This window comes from Oncorhynchus tshawytscha, linkage group LG33 (genome assembly GCF_018296145.1).
Source record: "Oncorhynchus tshawytscha isolate Ot180627B linkage group LG33, Otsh_v2.0, whole genome shotgun sequence".
NCBI lineage: Eukaryota > Metazoa > Chordata > Actinopteri > Salmoniformes > Salmonidae > Oncorhynchus > Oncorhynchus tshawytscha.
The window spans coordinates 16,981,061-17,000,128 of record NC_056461.1 but is presented as its reverse complement, the minus strand read 5'-3'; the positions used below and the strand labels follow the sequence as shown (position 1 = coordinate 17,000,128).

General features: G+C 41.5%; 1 protein-coding gene across 2 annotated transcripts in view; it reads left to right on the top strand.

Moving 5' to 3' along the window:
- tnpo1 (transportin 1) overlaps positions 1-19,068 on the top strand; it is a 63,318-nt gene that overhangs the window by 3,701 nt on the left and 40,549 nt on the right. For both annotated transcript variants that reach the window (XR_006080671.1, XM_024397292.2), the window contains exons 4-5: positions 4,603-4,752; positions 14,408-14,514. Coding sequence is in view for 1 of the 2 variants with exons in the window: in XM_024397292.2 (XP_024253060.2) it covers positions 4,603-4,752; positions 14,408-14,514 (257 nt within the window). In the remaining variant the exon portion in view is untranslated. The remainder of the gene's footprint in view (positions 1-4,602; positions 4,753-14,407; positions 14,515-19,068) is intronic.

Below are 19,068 nucleotides of genomic sequence, written 5' to 3'. Positions count from 1 at the left end.
AACATTATTGGGCACAGACAACAACAGCACAAAGGGCAAGAAGGTAGAGACAACAATACATCACGTAAAGCAGCCACAACTGTCAGTAAGAGTGTCCATGGTTTCGTTTTTGGATGAAGAGATTGAGATAAAACTGTCCAGTTTGAGTGTTTGCTGCAGCTCGTTCCAGTCGCTAGCTGCCGCGAACTGAAAGAGCAGCGACACAGGGATGTGTGCTTTGGGGACCTTTAACAGAATGTGACTGGCAGAACGGGTGTTGTATGTGGAAGAGGAGGGCTGCAGTAGATATCTCAGATAGGGGGAGTGAGTTCTAAGAGGGTTTTATAAATGAGTATCAACCAGTGGGTTTTGCGATGGATATACAGAGTGTGTGTGTGTGTAAGTTGACAATGACCAAAACTAGGAGCATTGTATTTGGTACAAATCATTCCCTATGTTCTTTACCTCAGCTGAATCTGGTAATGAATGGTGTGGCTGTCGGAACAAGTTGAGGAGACTATATTGTGTTACCTTAGATTGTGAACTGTCATGGTGAAAACATAAAGATTCAATGGTTGTAAAGACGGGCAGAGGTCTGTCTGTAATAGATGCTCTGCTTTTTTGACAACATACTCCAAAAAGCCAGTCCTGCAGGCTCTAGTTTTATCTTGATTATTGTCCAGTCATATGGTCAAGTATTGCAAAGAAAAACTTATTTACGCTGCAGCTGGCCCAGAACGGAGCAGCACGTCTTGCTCTTAATTGTAATCAGAGGGCTAATATTAATACTATGCATGCCAGTCACTCTTAGCGAAAACTGACTGCGTCACTTTTTTGTCATACTTTTTACCCCAATTTCGTGATATCAATTTGGTAGTTAGTCTTGTCCCATCGCTGCAACTCCCGTACTGACTCGGGAGGTGCGAAGGTCGAGAGCCATGCGTCCTCCGAAACACGACCCTTCCAAGCCGCATTGCTTCTTGACACATTGCTCGCTTAACCCGGAAGCCAGCCGCACCAATGTGTGACATGAGTCAGCGTGCATGAGTCCAGCCCACCTCAAGGAGTTGCTAGAGAGCGATGGGACAAGGACATCCCGGATGGCCAAACCCTCCCCACTGCGGTGCAGGGACTTAGACCGCTGCGCCACTCGGGAGGCGCGTCACTTGTTTTTGTAAGAAACATTATGTTGGAAATTCCAAATTGTTTGCATTGTCAACTTACACACACACACTTACCCCACCAGACATGGCACCAGGGGTCTTTTCCCCAGGTCCAGTACAGTATTATACAGTCATGAGTACATGGAACTCCCTTCCGTCTTATATAGTGCAAATGAACAGCAAAAAGTGAACAGCAAAAAAACAAATAAAGCAACACCTCAATGCACAACGCCTCTCCCCATGTGACTTACTTGTGTGTATGTACTGACATGTATACTGAACAAAAATATAAACATAACATGCAGCAATTTCAAAGATTTTAAAAAACTGGTTACAGGAAATTAGTCAATTGAAATAAATTAATTCTGCCCTAATCTATGGATTTCACATGACAAGGCATGACAAGGCCCACCCACTTAGGAGCCAGGTCCAGCCAATCAGAATGAGTTTTTCCCCACAAAAGGGCTTTATTTTAGACAAAAATACTCCTCAGCCCCCACCCTCTCCGCTGACAATCCCCGCAGGTAAATAAGCCGGATGTGGAGGTCCTGGGCTGGCGTGGTTACACGTGGTCTGGTTGAAGCTGGTTGGATTGACTGCCAAATTCTCTAAAATTACATGGTTGTGAAATTAACATGAAATTCTCTGGCAACAGTTCTGTTGGACGTTCCTGCAGTCAGCATGCCAATTGCACGATCCCTCTACTTGAGACATCTGTGGCATTGTGTTGTGCGACAACTGCCTTTTTATTGTCCCCAGCACAAGGTGGACCTGTGTTATGATCATCCTGTTTAATCAGTTTCTTGACATGCCCCACCTGTCAGGTGGATGGATTATCTTGGCAAAGGAGAAATGCTCACTAACAGTGATGTAAACACATTTCTGCACACAATTTGAGAGAAATACGATTTTTATGCGACTGGAACATTTCTGTGATATTTTATTTCAGCTCATGGACAATGGGACCAACACTTTACATGTTGCATTTTTATATTTTTGTTCCGTATATGTGTAACTGATAGGCACTCACACATGTTAATGATTTTAAATATATGTAAATTGTAAAGTATTTTGTCTGTAATGTTGTGTCAGACCCTTGTAAGACTAGCAGTTGCCATTGGCGTTGGCTAATGGGGATCTTAATAAATCAAATGTCTTGTCACTGATGTGGCACCACACCACGAGAATATGGGTCACTCAAATTTGAAAACTAATCCCCGGCCGGGCACAACTCAACTCCCGACCTGCTGACAACCTGTTTTGTGTACAGTAGAATAGATGACCTAATGGTTTAGGCTGATGAGCCATTGCCTTTTGAGGTTGGCATTTATTATACTGCTCTGGGTTGAGAGAGATGCAGCGGTAATCAAATTTGAGTGTACTTTTAATCAGAACAGAGGTAGACATTGGATCGAACAGCCATGAAGGAGAATTATCAGACAGTGAAATACCAATGAGTAATGCCCATTCAGTAGTATTAAGGGAAACTTGTTCCTTGCTGAAAAGACCTTTGATAAAACAGAAATCATGACCGAGGCTATGACTTTGATTGTAGGCCTACTGTAGTTATGCTACACCAAGTTGAGCATCACAGTGTTAGGGGAATGAGTCAAAGAAAATTAACTTTTGAATCAGAGAAGCCAGTGAAAGCAGTGATTTGCCATTGGCTGATTTGCTGTTGCTATCCAGCTTTTCTAATGCCTTCTCAGCCTTTTGCTGAGGTCACGCTTTTTGGTTTTCTTCAGCATCAACAGGAATCTGGCTACAGGCTTCCCTTATTTTGGTTTAGCTGGTTGAGTGCCCCATGTACTGAGTAGAGGGGGTATGACATGTTTTTGTATGTTTGGGTTTTCTAGTAGTGTTGCAATATGAGACATGGCTATACAGCAACCCCATGCTCACTAATTGTTTAGCCTTTGTCTGTAGTGTATTCAAACTCCCTTTTACAATGAACAAATATAAAACGTAATATGCAATAATTTCAAAGATTTGACTGAGTTACAGTTCATATAAGGAAATATATCCATTAGACCCTAATCTCTGGATTTCACATGATTTGAGAATATAGATATGCATCTGTTGGTCACATTACCTGAAAGGTAGGGGCGTGGATTAGAAAACCAGTCCGTATCTGGTGTGGCCACAATTTTCCTTATGAAGCGCAACACATCTCAGTGGGTGATATGTCTGAGTATGCAGGCCATGGAAGAACTGGGACATTTTCAGCTTCCAGGAATTATGTATAGATCCTTGTAACATGAGGCCATGCATCATGCTGAAACATGAGGTGATGGTGGCGGATGAATGGCACAACAGTGGGCCTCAGGATCTCGTCACGGTATCTGTGCCTTCAAATTGCCATCAATAAAATGCAATTGTGTTCATTAACCGTAGCTTATGTCTGCCCATACCATAACCCCACCGCCACAATGGGGCACTGTTTACAACATTGATATCAGCAAACCGCTCGGCAATGACGCCATACTGCCATCTGCCTGAAACAGTTGAAAACGGGATTAATCTATGAGGAGCACACTTCTCCAGCATGCCAGTGGCCATCGACAGTGAGCATTTGCCTACTGAAGTCTGTTACGATGCCAAGCTCCGGTCAGGTCAAGACCCTGGTGAGGACAACGAGCACGCAGACAAGCTTCCCTGAGACTTTCGGACACTGCAGAAATGATTTTGTTGTGCAAACCCACAGTTTCATCAGCTGCCTGGGTGGCTGGTCTCATGATCCCGCAGGTGAAGAAGCCAGATGTGTAGGTCCTGGGCTGGCATGGTTACATGTGATCTGCGGTTGTGAGGCCATTTGGACATACTGCCAAATTTTCTCAAACGACTTTGGAGGCCGCTTATGGTGGAGAAATGAACATTCAATTCTTTGGCAACCGCTCAAGTGAACAAAATTCTGCAGTCAGCATTCCAATTGCACTGTCCCTCAACTTGAGACATCTGTGGCATTTTGTTGTGACAAAACTGTACATTTTATTGTCACCAGCACAAGGTGCACCTCTGTAATGATCATGCTGTTTAATCGGCTTCTTGATATGCTACACCTGTCAGGTGGATGGAATATCTTGGCAAAGGAGAAATGCTCACTTACAGGGATGTAAACACATTTTAGAGAAATAAGCTTGCTGTGCATATGGAATATTTCTTGGATGTTTTTATTTCAGCTCATGAATCATGGGATCAATACTTTTACATGTTGCGTTTTATATTTTAGTTTATTTAGACCCCAATCAAATGCATCTTGTAAGTTAGGACAAGTTGTGTTAATTCTATTAAAACAACATTTTGGAGAAAAATTAGAATAGTGTTAATTGGGAAAAATCTTAATTGAATGTTTAGTCCTAATTCAATTTATGCATTTCGGCTCAGACTAATCGTATATTGACTTAATAGAAAATGGAATTGACCCATAAATCGATTGCCCCCACTCCCCCCTTCTCTACAGATGAGCCGACCCGGTCTCTGAGTGGTCTGATCCTGAAGAACAATGTGAAGGCCCACTACCAGAACTTCCCCAATGGAGTGTCTGACTTCATCAAGAGCGAGTGTCTGCAGAACATCGGAGACTCCTCACCCCTCATACGGGCCACTGTGGGTAAGTGTCATAGCCTGCATTTGTAAAAGAGAATGTTGTCCTCATTGAATTCTAGTGCTCTCCTCTGTGGTCACGTCCATGCTGGACAATTTGATCACTATAATCAAATACACTGTAAGCAGTATAATAAAGGTTGATTAAGACAGAGCAGGGGATCATCAATTAGATTCAGTCGAGGGCTGATTATTATAATTGTTTTCTTGAGTATATGGTCGGTGGGGAGGAACGTAATTACAAATCATTTGTATACTGCAAATTGAAAGCAAGATGCTCAAATGGATATATTTGACTAAATCATAATGTCAAACCTTGCTTAAATTTGTATAAGATCACGTGTCTTTCTGTTATGCGTGGGAATACTTCAACAGATTTCCAAAATTAAAATCACTTGGAACTGATTTCCTGGCGTTTTTACAGTCTCATGTCCAACAATAAATAAAACAAAAATGATATATAGTTGAAGTCGGAAGTTTACATACACCTTGGCCAAATACATGTAAACTCATTTTTTCACAATTCCTGACATTTAATCCTAGTAAATATTCCCTGATTTAGGTCAGTTAGGATCACCCCTTTTATTTTAAGAATGTGAAATGTCAGAATAATAGTAGAGTGATTTATTTCAGCTTTTATTTCTTTCATCACATTCCCAGTGGGTCTGAAGTTTACATGTACTCAATTAGTATTTGGTAGCATAGCCTTTAAATTGTTTAACTTGGGTCAAACGTTTCGGGTAGCCTTCCACAAGCTTCCCACAATAAGTTGGATGAGTTTTCGCCCATTCCTCGTGACAGAGCTGGTGTAACCGAGTAGGTTTGTAGGCCTCCTTGCTCACACACGCTTCATTTCTGCCCACAAATGTTCTATAGGCTTGAGGTCAGGGCTTTGTGATGGCCACTCCAATACCTTGACTTTGTTGCCCTTAAGCCATTTTTCCACAACTTGGAAGTATGCTTGGGGTCATTGTCCATTTGGAAGACCCATTTGCGACCAAGCTTTAACTTCCTGACTGATGTCTTGAGATGTTGCCTCAATATATCCACATAATTTTCCATCCTCATCTATTTTGTGAAGTGCAGCAGTCCCTCCTGCAGCAAAGCACCCCCACAACATGATCCTGCCACCCCCGTGCTTCACGATTGGGATGGTGTTCTTCGGCTTGCAAGCCTCCCCCTTTGTCCTCCTAACATAACGATGGTCATTATGGCCAAATGGTTCGATTTTTGTTTCATCAGACCAGAAGACATTTGTCCAAAAAGTACAATCTTTGTCCCCATGTGCAGTTGCAAACTGTAGTCTGGCTTTTTTATGGTGGTTTTGGAGCAGTGGCTTCTTCCTTGCTGAGCGGCCTTTCAGGTTATGTTGATATAGGACTCGTTTTACTGTGGATTTAGATACTTTTGTACCCGTTTCTTCCAGCATCTTCACAAGGTCCTTTGCTGCGGTTCTGGGATTGATTTGCACTTTTCACACCAAAGTACGTTCATCTCTAGGAGACAGAACACGTCTCCTTCCTGAGCAGTATGAGGGCAGCGTGGTCCCCTGTTTATACTTGCATACTATTGTTTGTACAGATGAACGTGGAACCTTCAGGTGTTTGGAAATTGGTCCAAAGGATCAACCAGACTTGTGGAGGGCTACAATTGTTTTTCTGGGGTCTTGTCTGATTTCTTTTGATTTTCCCATGATGTCAAGCAAAGAGACACTGAGTTTGAAGCTAGGCCTTGAAATACATCCACAGGTACACCTCCAATTGACTCAAATATGGCAATTAGCCTATCAGAAGCTTCTAAAGCCATGACACCATTTTCTGGAATTTTCCAAGTTGTTTAAAGACAGTCATCTTAGATTATGTAAACTTCTGACGCAGTGGAATAATCTGTCTGTAAACAATTGTTAGAAATATTACTTGTGTCATGCACAAAGTAGATGTCTTAACTAGGGTGATTCCCTGATCCAGCTCTACGCAGACGACACCATTCTATATACTTCCGGCCCGTCCTTGGACACTGTGCTATCTAACCTCCAAACGAGCTTCAATGCCATACAACATTCCTTCCGTGGCCTCCAACTGCTCTTAAACGCTAGTAAAACCAAATGCATGCTTTTCAACCATTCGCTGCCTGCACCCGCACGCCCGACTAGCATCACCACACTGGATGGTTCCGACCTAGAATATGTGGACATCTATAAGTACCTAGGTGTCTGGCTAGACTGTAAACCTTCCAGACTCATATCAAACATCTCCAATCGAAAATCAAATCAAGAGTCGGCTTTCTATTCCGCAACAAAGCCTCCTTCACTCACGCCGCCAAACTTACCCTAGTAAAACTGACTATCCTACCGATCCTCGACTTCGGCGAAGTCATCTACAAAATAGCTTCCAACACTCTACTCAGCAAACTGGATGCAGTTTATCACAGTGCCATCCATTTTGTTACTAAAGCACCTTATACCACCCACCACTGCGACCTGTATGCTCTAGTCGGCTGGCCCTCGCTACATATTCGTCGCCAGACCCACTGGCTCCAGGTCATCTACAAGTCCATGCTAGGTAAAGCTCCGCCTTATCTCAGTTCACTGGTCATGATGGCAACACCCACCCGTAGCACGCGCTCCAGCAGGTGTATCTCACTGATCATCCCTAAAGCCAACACCTCATTTGGCCGCCTTTCGTTCCAGTTCTCTGCTGCCTGTGACTGGAGCGAATTGCAAAAAATCGCTGAAGTTGGAGACTTATCTCCCTCACCAACTTCAAACATCTGCTATCTGAGCAGCTAACCGATCGCTGCAGCTGTACATAGTCTATCGGTAAATAGCCCACCCATTTTTACCTACCTCATCCCCATACTGTTTTTATTTATTTACTTTTCTGCTCTTTTGCACACCAATATCTCTACCTGTACATGACCATTGATCATTTATCACTCCAGTGTTAATCTGCAAAATTGTAATTATTCGCCTACCTCATGCCTTTTGCACACTGTATATAGACTCCCCTTTTTTCTTCTTTTTTTTCTACTGTGTTAATTGTTTACTCCATGTGTAACTCTGTTGTCTGTTCACACTGCTATGCTTTATCTTGGCCAGGTCGGAGTTGCAAATGAGAACTTATTCTCAACTAGCCTACCTGGTTAAATAAAGGTGAAATAAAAAAAAGAAATAAGAGGTCGACCGATTAATCGGAATGGCCGATTAATTAGGGCCGATTTCAAGTTTTCATAACAATCGGAAATCGGTATTTTTGGATACCGATTTGGCCAATTAAAAAAAATATATATATATATATATATTATAATAATAATAATAATAATAATAATAATAATAATAATAATAGTAAAATAAAAAAATATATTTGATTTTTTACACCTTTTTATTTGACTAGGCAAGTCAGTTAAGAACACGTTCTTATTTTCAATGACGGCCTAGGAACGGTGGGTTAACTGCATCGTTCAGGGGCAGAACGACAGATTTTTACCTTGAATCCCCCCGAGCTGACAATCTTGCAACCTTATAGTTAACTAGTCCAACGCTCTAACCACCTGATTACATTGCACTCCATGAGGAGACTGCCTGTTACGCGAATGCAGTAAAGCCAAGGTAAGTTGCTAGCTAGCATTAAACTTACCTTATAAAAAAACAATCAATCAATCATGATCACTAGTTAACTACACATGGTTGATGATATTACTAGTTTATCTAGCGTGTCCTGCGTTGCATATAATCGATGCGGTGCGTATCGTTGCTCCAATGTGTACCTAACCATAAACATCAATGCCTTTCTTAAAATCAATACACAGAAGTATATATTTTTAAACCTGCATATTTAGCTAAAAGAAATCCAGGTTAGCAGGCAATATTAATTAAATTGTGTCACTTCTCTTGTGTTAATTGCACGCAGAGACAGTGTATATGCAACATTTTGGGCTGCCTAATTTGCCAGACTTTTACGTAATTATGACATAACATTGAAGGTTGTGCAATGTAACAGGAATATTTAGACTTATGGATGCCACCCGTTAGATAAAATACGTAACGGTTCCGTATTTCACTGAAAGAATAAACGTCTTGTTTTCGAGATGATGGTTTCCGGATTTGACCATATTCATGACCTAAGGCTCGTATTTCTGTGTGTTATTATGTTAGAATTAAGTCTGATTTGATAGAGCAGTCTGACGGAGCGATGGTAGGCAGCAGCAGGCTCGTAAGCATTCATTCAAACAGCACTTTCGAGCGTTTGCCAGCAGCTGTTTATGACTTCAAGCCTATCAACTTCCGAGATTAGGCTGGTGTAACCAATGTGAAATGGCTAGCTAGTTAGCGGGTTGCGCGCTAATAGTGTTTCAAACGTCACTCGCTCTGAGACTTGGAGTGGTTATTCACCTTGCTCTGCATGGGTAACGCTGCTTCGAGGGTGGCTGTTGTCATTGTGTTCCTGGTTCGAGCCCAGGTAGAGGAGAGAGACGGAAGCCATACTGTTACACTGGCGATACTGAAGTGCCTATAAGAACATCCAATAGTCAAAGGTTAATGAAATACAAATGGTATAGAGAGAAATAGTCCTATGATTCCTATAATAGTCCTATGATTCCTATGATTCCTCCTTACCTGGGAATATTAAAGACTCATGTTAAAAGGAACCACCAGCTTTCATATGTTCTCATGTTCTGAGCAAGGAACTTAAATGTTAGCTTTCTTACATGGCACATATTGCACTTTTACGTTCTTCTCCAACACTGTTTTTTTGCATTATTTAAACCAAATTGAACATGTTGCATTATTTATTTGAGGCTAAATTGATTTTATTGCTGTATTATATTAAGTTAATAAGTGTTCATTCAGTATTGTTGTTATTGTCATTATTACAAATCCATTTTTAAAAATCGGCCGATTAATCGGCATCCGCTTTTTAAAAAAAATTGGCCCCCCAATAATCGGTATCGGCGTTAAAAATCATAATCGGCCTCTAGTCCTAACCAACTTACCAAAACTATAGTTTGTTAACAAGAAAGTTGTGGAGTGGTTTGAAAACTAGTTTTAATGACTCCAACCTAAGTGTATGTAAACTTCTGACTTCAACTGTATGCTGAGCACTTGTTGGCTGCCTTTCTTTCACTCTGTGGTCCAACCCATTTCAATTGGGTCAGGTGATTTGTGGAGGCCAGGTCAACTGATACAGCACACCATCACTCTCCTTAGTCAAATAGCCCTTACACAGCCTGGAGGTGTGTTGGGTCATTGTCCTGTTGAAAAACAAATGGTAGTCCCACTAAGCGCAAACCAGATGGGATGGCGTATCGCTGCAGAATGCTGTAGTAGCCATGCTGGTTAAGTGTGCCTTGAATTCTAAATATATCACGGACAGTGTCACCAGCAGAGTACCATCACACCACCACCTCCATGCTTCATGGTGAGAACCACACATGCAGAGATCATCCGTTCATCTACTCTGCGTCTCACAAAGACACAGCGATTGGAACAAAAAAATCTCAATTTTGGACTCGTCAGACCAAAGGACATATTTCCATCGGTCTATTCTTCTTATTGGTGTACTTTAATAGTGCTTTCTTCGCAGCAATTCGACCATGAAGGCCTGATTCATACAGTCTCCTCTGAACAGTTGATTTTAATGTCTGTTACTTGAACTCTGTGAAGCATCTATTTGGGCTGCAATTTCTGAGGCTGGTAAATCTGATGAACTTGTCCTCTGCAGCAGTGATAACTCTGGGTCTTCATTTCCTGTGGCGATACTCATGTGAGCCAGTTTCATCATAGTGCTTGATGGTTTTCCTGTATTGACTGACCTTGTCATGTCTTAAAGTAATGGACTGTCGTTTCTCTTTGCTTTTGTGAGTTGCTCTTGCCATAATATGGACTGGTCTTTTACCAAATAGGTATATCTTCTGTATACCACCCCTACCATGTCACAACACAACTGATTGGCTCAAACACATTAAGACGCAAAGAAATTCCACATATTAACTTTAACAAGGCACACCAGTTAATTGAAATGCATTGCAGGTGACTACATCATGAAGCTGGTTGAGAGAATTCCAAGAGTGCAAAGCTGCCATCAAGGCAAAAGGTGGCTACTTTGAAGATTCTAAAATGTATTTTGATTGGTTAACCACTTCTTTTTGGTTTCTACATCATTCCATGTGTTATTTCATAGTTTAATGTCTTCACTATTATTCTATCATTCAATGTAGAAAATAGTACAATTTTAAAGAAACCCTTGAGTGAGTAGATATGTCCAAACTTTTCACTGGTACTGTGTGTGTTTCATTTATAAACACACACATGGAGTGTACCAAATATTAGGAATACCTTCCTAAAATTGAGTTTCACCCCCCACCCCTTTTACCCTCAGAACAGCCTCAATTCGTTGTGTTATTGACTCTACATGTTTTCAAAGCATTCCACAGGGATGCTGGCCTGTGTTGACTACAATGCTTCCCACAGTTGTCAAGTTTGCTGGATGACCTTTGGCTGGTGCCAAATTCTTGATACACACAACTGTTGAGCGTGACAACCCCAGTAGCTTTGCGGTTCTTGACACAAACCGGTGCACATGGCACCTACTACCATACCCTGTTCAAAGGCACTTAAATATTTTCTTGCCCATTCACCCTTTTGAATGGCACACATACACAATTCATGTCCCTTAATCAACACTGATTTTAAATGGATTTAACAAGTGACCTCAAGGTATCATAGCTTTCATCTGGATTCACCTGGTCAGTCTGTCATGGAAAGAGCAGGTGTTCTTAATGTTTTGTACACTCTGTGACTGTCAATACCATTGTACCCATAGTCCAGAAAAATGACTTAAGGATGGACAGCTCCAGATCTGAATGGCAGTGGTGTCTAAGCTTTTGTTCCAGCCCAGCTCATACCTGATTACAAAACCCTTCACACACTCCTTCTCTTCAATGACTCAAACAGATCAAAGCAGGAGAATGGTGTTCCAGGCAATGTTCCCTCTAATATTTATAGGCATTGAGCAATTTTTTTGGTCTGCTGATCGCTAACTTGAACCTTGTGAAATGTCTGTGTAACTTCCGGCGTGCGTTTGCTGTGAACCCTCAAGGCTGTACCCGCTTTAATATACTGTTTTAACAGTGGCCAAATAGGCTACTGTGGCTATTTGATCATAATGTAGGCCTACCAGAGTGCCCTACCATCAAAAACAATGGAGAAAATGCATACCGTAACAGCTATTTCCATGTTAAAAGGATATCATTCAGCCTACAGTAGCAGCCAATGTAGGTCTGCATTCCATGAGACTTTTGAAAACCCCCCACAAAAAACAACATGCAGGGCTTGACATGAACTTGTTTAGCAACTTGTCCTTCAGACAAGGAGGCGACTGAACATTTTGTTGTGATGCTTTACAAAAGAAAAATTGATTATTATTCCAATACCATTTATTACAGAGAATCAGACAGATTGTGCTACCTGTTGCCTATTGGCTACTTGGCTTATTCAAGCCTTTTTTAAGACATTTAAAAAAAAATGCTTTTCAAAGATGGCTAGAAATGTTGAAGTTTTGTGCTCCCACATTGCTGACTACAAATGAGCTATAACTGGGCTAATAACTCACTAACTAGCTAAGAATGTGAACAAATGTGCGCACGTGTCTATATGCAGCTCTCGCCTTGATCTCAAAACAAGCACATAATAATTGCGACCGCTCATGCTGTAAAACAGTCCAGTTCAAATTAAATGACACATCTATATATGGCAATGTTCTAATTGCATATAGGTCTACTGCAGCTTTGATTTGTTATGGCGCACCAGTCTCTGTAGAGTACAGGCCTGAGTCGTCGTGCCTGTCAATGCAATAGAATCCTAGTCCGATTGCGCTTTGCCTATTAAAAAATAATCTCTTGCATAGTTAGTTTTGCATATGAAGTCTTGCATAGTTAGTTTTTGTTTCGGTATGTTGCATTGATAGTGGCTAATATTGCGCTGATTCCATCAGAATTCCAACAGTGAAGGGAAACGTTGATAGTGTTAACTTGCTAGAGTTTTCCCCGTTAGTTCAGTTCAGTCTTGTGATTTTCTCAAAGGTGGATTTTTATTATTATTCTGATAATTATTTAAAAATAAATGCTCATCAGTCCCTGGCCAGCTGTGCGCCCACTCGCAGCTTAGAGGGAACATTGGAATCGCTTACCTAGGTTTTAATGTTGATAAGACTCAGACACACCCATTGGTGTGAATTAACCTGAATCTTTGAGTCATTGAGGGGGATTTGATTATCTGGCCCGGGTTACCTCGGTGGGAGAAGTTTGCAACGGGTGAAAAGTGATTGCATTCTTTTTGGAACCGGGCTGCCTTGCGGGTGTGAGCCACGTGCCCCGTTCAAAGCCAGTGGTGGATAAAGTAGCCAACTGTCATACTTGAGTACAAGTAAAGATGCCTTAATAGAAAATGACTCAAGTGAAAGTCACCCAGTAATATACTACTTGAGTAAAAATCGAAAAGTGTTTGGTTTTGAATATACCAAAAGTAAAAGTGTAAATAATTTCAAATTCCTTTATATTAAGCGAACCAGATGGCACATTTTTTTAACTGAATTTTCTTTACAGAAAGCCAGGGGCACACTCCAACATTGACGACATTTACAAATGAAGCATGTGAGTTCAGAGGCAGTAGGGATGACCAGGGATCAGAGGCAGTAGGGATGTTCTGTTGATAAGTGCGTGAACTGGACAATTTTATCATCCTGTTACATTTTGAATGCTTAGCAAGTACTTTTGGGTGTCAACGAAAATGTATGGAGTACATTTATTCCCTTTAGGAATGTGTTAAAGTTATCAAAAATACCCCCAAAAAACAACTTTAGTAGTACATTTTGAAGTATTTTTACTTAAGTACTTTACACCACAAAGCCCACTGCAAAATCATCTCAAAACAAAAGTGACGTAGCATAGGCTAGATTATGCACGTGAAGTAATGAGTAGGATTCTCTGTTTCCAATGCAGAAGTGATTGCTTAAAAAAAATGCTTTATTTGCCTTCCCAATTTTAAAACTACTTTGAAAATTCTAACATATTTTATGGAAAATATGTTTAATGTTTCTGGACGATGTACCATGCTGCCTTATAGCCGACATGACCAAGCGCCACAGATCATTGTTTGATTTGAGAAAGGCGCCCCTCCCTCACTGTTTTTGCCTGTTCATGTCACATGCCATAGACTGGTACACTGCGGCTCAGGGTAATATAACTTCGTTCATCTCACTGGTGTCTGGCTGCATGGATATTTCTGAAGGTTTGATTAGCCAGCTGGCTTGTTGAGATAGCCCAATGGTGTTTGCATGGTGCCTCCTTATCAGAGTCAGCAGGCAAGCAAAGACTGTGCCAGGGCTCTGTTGCCATGGTTACCTAACATCTGACAGAAATGAACAAACAGGAGTGTGTAAATCACCTATTATAAACCGACTAAAAGTGCAGGATATTGGCTCTGCCAATCCTGATGGTGATCATGATGATTAAGCAAGGAGGTGATTGTTATAAGGGAGTGTTGTGGAGTTGCTTCGAGGAGACCTGTCTCATCTCTGTTTCTCTCTGTCTCTTTCTCTTTCTGTGTCTCGCTCTCTCTGTCTTTGTCTCTCTGTGTGTGTCTTTATCTATCTCTCTCGACCCAGGTATCCTCATTACTACCATCGCCTCCAAAGGGGAGCTGCAGAACTGGCCTGAGCTGCTGCCCAAACTCTGCCTTCTGCTGGACTCTGAGGACTACAACACCTGTGAGGTGAGGGATGCGACTAGACTAGGACAGGGTCTGGGCTGCCAGGTCTGTGAGCTGAGCTATATGTTTATCAGTTCTGTGAGGTGACGACCTAGGTTAACACAGGACTGGGCTGCCGAGGTTTTCTGAACTGTCATATGCTAAATATTGTGAGGAGAAGACTAGATAAGGATACGCCTGGACTACACTGCTACGTCTGGGAGCTCAGGTTTACAAATGTACTACTAATACTGTCTCATGACGGCTACTGGGGTGAGTTTGGTTTAGGATAGAGGTTGGTTTGAGAGTCGTTGTCTCGTCGCTGTAATCTGTGGATTTATCAGAGATTATCTGTATTTGAATGAGTGACCTTGACGTTTTGAATGAGTGATCTGGTTTTCTTGTCCTTTTTCACATTCAATACCAGACACAAGCCAAAAATATGTAGGTGTCTGTTTGTTAGTGTTCCTGTGCACTTCTCTGGGGAGGGGTGGTCAAATAAAGCAGCATCTGGATGGAGTCCTGCTGACTGACTCAGTTGAAGGGAAATACTCACAGCTGGATAGGAACTAACCCAAAACTGCAGCTTATTCAATATGAAATCACTTATATTATCCCTCTTTCTTTCTCTCTATCTGCCTATCTTTTATACCAGTGAATATAATCTGACCTCATTTCTTGACTGGCTCTCGCCATGACCAAGAATACCGTCTTTGGTTATGAGTTAGGAGCAAGCCAACAACATCAAAGTGGTGGTGCTAGGTTAAGCTTTTTTATGGGGGGGGGGATATTTTTAGCACTTAATCACATTTGGTGTCAATGTTGGGTGGCTGCCCTAGTATTAGTGTTACTAACACAACTATTAGAATGACTTATTATTGCAAGAAGTGTTAGTAAGGTTAAAGGGATGGATACAATGCTACTGTACTTTTAGACTTCCAGTCATTGTGCTAAAGCTAGTTAGCATTCGCTCCTGAAACACTATAACTAACTTCCTTCATAATAAAATAAAAAACTATCCATTTTTATGTCAGAATCTCAAGGGAATCTCACAGTATCCCTCATAGTTGACACAGCAGATCTGTGGATAGTCAATCGATCAGTCAGATTTGTGATCTTCATTCATTTAATGTGTCATCATGCCATGTTTGGGGGACATTTAAGACTAAAGCATTATACTATGTATGTGATTTGAGAAGGTAGCGAGGTAACGTAACTTTGGTCAACTCTTGAGTTCAACTCTGAGTAACTGGTACCATGAAAGTGGCTCACCTATTAGCCAGGTAAATGTATATGGCAACGAATCCTCCAGAACTAACCTACTCCCGGGCAGGCTAACTCCATTTATCCTGAATGTAGTGCAGGGCTCAACAATAACTTGTTTACTTGTCCGGGACAAGTAAAATAGAAAAAATAAAAATCACAATATCAAGCAATTACTCCGATATGAATTGGATCAGTGAGGCCAACATTGGAATAATAATCTGATCGAATGTTCATATACAGTGCATTTATTTGGACCCTTTGTTTTTTACCCCCCCACATTTTGTTACATCCAGAGAGGTTTGATCGGATTCAAGTCCGGGCTCTGGCTGGGCCACTTAAGGACCGCCACTCCTGCGTTGTCTTGGCTGTGTGCTTAGGGTTGTTGTCCTGAGTGCTCTGGAGCAGGTTTTCATCAAGGATCAAGCTGTAATTTTATTCTCTTGCTCTTCTCCCCCAATTGCTCAGTTTGGCCGGACGGCCATCTCTAGGAAGAGTCTTGGTGGTTCCAAACTTTTTCCATTTAAGGATGGAGGCCACTGTGTTCTTGGGGACCTTCAATGCTTCAAAAAGTGGGGTTATCCTTCCTCAGATCTGTGCCTAGACACAATCTGGTCTTAGAGCTCTACGGACAATTCCTTCTACCTCATGGCTTGGTTTTTGCTCTGACATGCACCATCAACTGTGGGACCTTATATTGACAGGTGTGCCTTTCCAAATCATGTCCAATCAATTGAATCTACAATCAAGTTGTAGAAACATCTCAAGGATGATCAATGGAAACAGGATGCACCTGAGCTCAACTTCGAGTCGTATAGCAAAGAGTCTGAATACTTATGTAAATGAGGTATTTCATAAAATTCTTTTTTTTTTAAATCGACATTTGCTAAATTGCTAAACCTGTTCTCACTTTGTTATTATGGGGTATTGTGTGTAGATTGAGGAACAAACTGTATTTAATCCATTTTAGAATAATGCTGTAACAAAATGTGGAAAAAGTCTAGGTCAGAATACTTTCCAAATGCAGTGTACATAAATAAAAAAGCCTACATGTCAGTGTAGGTGATATGCATATTGGCTACAGCCTCTTGTCCAAGCTGATGCAGTAAGGCCCGAGGAGGTGTGGTATATGGCCAGTATACCACGGCTAATGGCTGTTCTTACGTACGACGCAACGCGGGCTGCCTATACACAGCCCTTAGCCGTGGTATCTTGGCCATTTATCACAAGCGCCCGAGGTGCCTTATTGCTATTATAAACTGGTTACCAACATAATTACAGCAGTACAAATACATGTTTTGTCATACCCGTGGTATACGGTCTGATATACTCTGGCTGTTAGCCAATCAGCATTCAGGGTTTAAACCACCCAGTTTGTAATGAATGATAATTAACGTCAAAAGGCTTGATTCTGTCGACATACTTGAGGCATGGTTCGTTGGTTCGTCGAGCTTATAATATGAAAAAATAAAACAATCAGCATTTTAAGATAATTCTTTTGCATCAACCATTGCTTTTGTAGTCTGTTTTGAACAGTATCAATATATTTAATTTTGAGGCCTGGAGGGAATTATTTAAAAAAGAAATAAGTAAACTGAACAAAAATATAGTGTTAAGTGTTGGTCCCATGTTTCATGAGCTGAAATAAAACATAAGCACATAAAGCTTATTTCTTGAAAATATTGTGCATACATTTGTTTACATCCCTATTAGTGAGCAATTCTCCTTTGCCAAGATAATCCATCCACCTGACAGGGGTGGCATATCAAGAAGCTGATTAAACAGCATGATCATTACACAGGTGCACCTTGTGCTGGGGACAAAAGGCCACTTGAATGTGCAGTTTTGTCACACAACACAATGTAACAGATGTCAAGTTTTGAGCGAGCGTGCAATTGGAATGCTGACTGCAGGAATGTTTACCAAAGCTGTTGCTAGAGAATTTAATGTTAATTTCTCTACCATAAGCCGCCTCCAACGATTTTTGAGAATTTGGCCTCACAACCACACAGCCCACGTGTAACCACGCCTGCCCAGGACCTCCCCATCCGGTTTCTTTACCTTCGGGATCGTCTGAGACCAGCCACCCGGACAGCTGATGAATATTTCTGTCTGTATTAGAATATTATAATATTTCTGTCTGTAATAAAGTCCTTTTTTGGTGTAAAAACTCATTCTGATTGGCTGGGCCTGGCTCCCAGGTGGGTGGGCCCATGCCCTCCCAGGCCACCTATGGCTGCGGCCTTGCCCAGTCGTGAAATCCATAGATTAGGGTTTAAGGAATTTATTTCAATTGACTGATTTCCTTTTTACATGAACTGTAACTTGGGCTCCCGAGTGGCGCAGCAGTCTAAGCCACTGCATCTCAGTGCTTGAGGCTTCACTATAGACACCCTGGTTCAAATCCAGGCTGTATCTCAACCAGCCATGATTGGGAGTCCCGTAGGGCAGCGCACAATTGGCCCAGCGTCGTCCGGGTTTAGCCGGTGTAGGCCATCATTGGAAATACGAATTTGTTAACTGACTTGCCTAGTTAAATTAAATTTTTTGTTCAGTATATTTGGTTGTAATTGTAATTTTGCAGTATTTTATAGGCTAGCAAGGGTGGCCATCCTCCAGGAGAGCCTTAAAGGGGCAGTGTTGTATTTTGAGACAAGCTTGAATATGCAAAGAAGCCAATGGGCAGGGTGTTTTTCTGCATTTTCTTCCGATTCTCGATGGTAAACAAATATGGTAATATAGGTTATTTTGTAATGTGGTTCCTTGCATCATACAATGATGAAACTTATTTGTCTTTAATAACAAACAAAAAATTGTTAGGTGTGCAAAATTAGGTGCTTGTGCACGGATTTTCATTTTTTAAAATTTAACCTTCGTTTAAACAAATTTTCAATGACGGCCCACTGGGTTAAATGCCTTGTTCAGGGGCAGAACGACAGATTTGTACATTGTCAGCTCAGGGATTTGGTCTAGCAACCTTTCGGTTACTGGCCCAACCCTCTAACCACTAGGCTACCTGCCAAAGGCTGCATTAATGAGTAATAAAGTAGTAATAAAATTAAGACTGTACTTCAAGCTTATTTCACACGATAGCCTGCTGATTTTGCAAGGTAACTTTTCTTTCCTTTTGACTTCGGCACATGAAAACGTGGCACTGACTTGCCCATGGATTGATGTTTCAGCATTATCAGTGAAGAGTTTGGCGTTTTGACTAGCCATGTGTGACCCGCATCCGCAGTTACAAGCCTGCTAGAGTTGGCTGCAGCCGGGCGAGAAATCTCCACCGTCGTAGTACGGATGAAGCCTGAGCTGGAA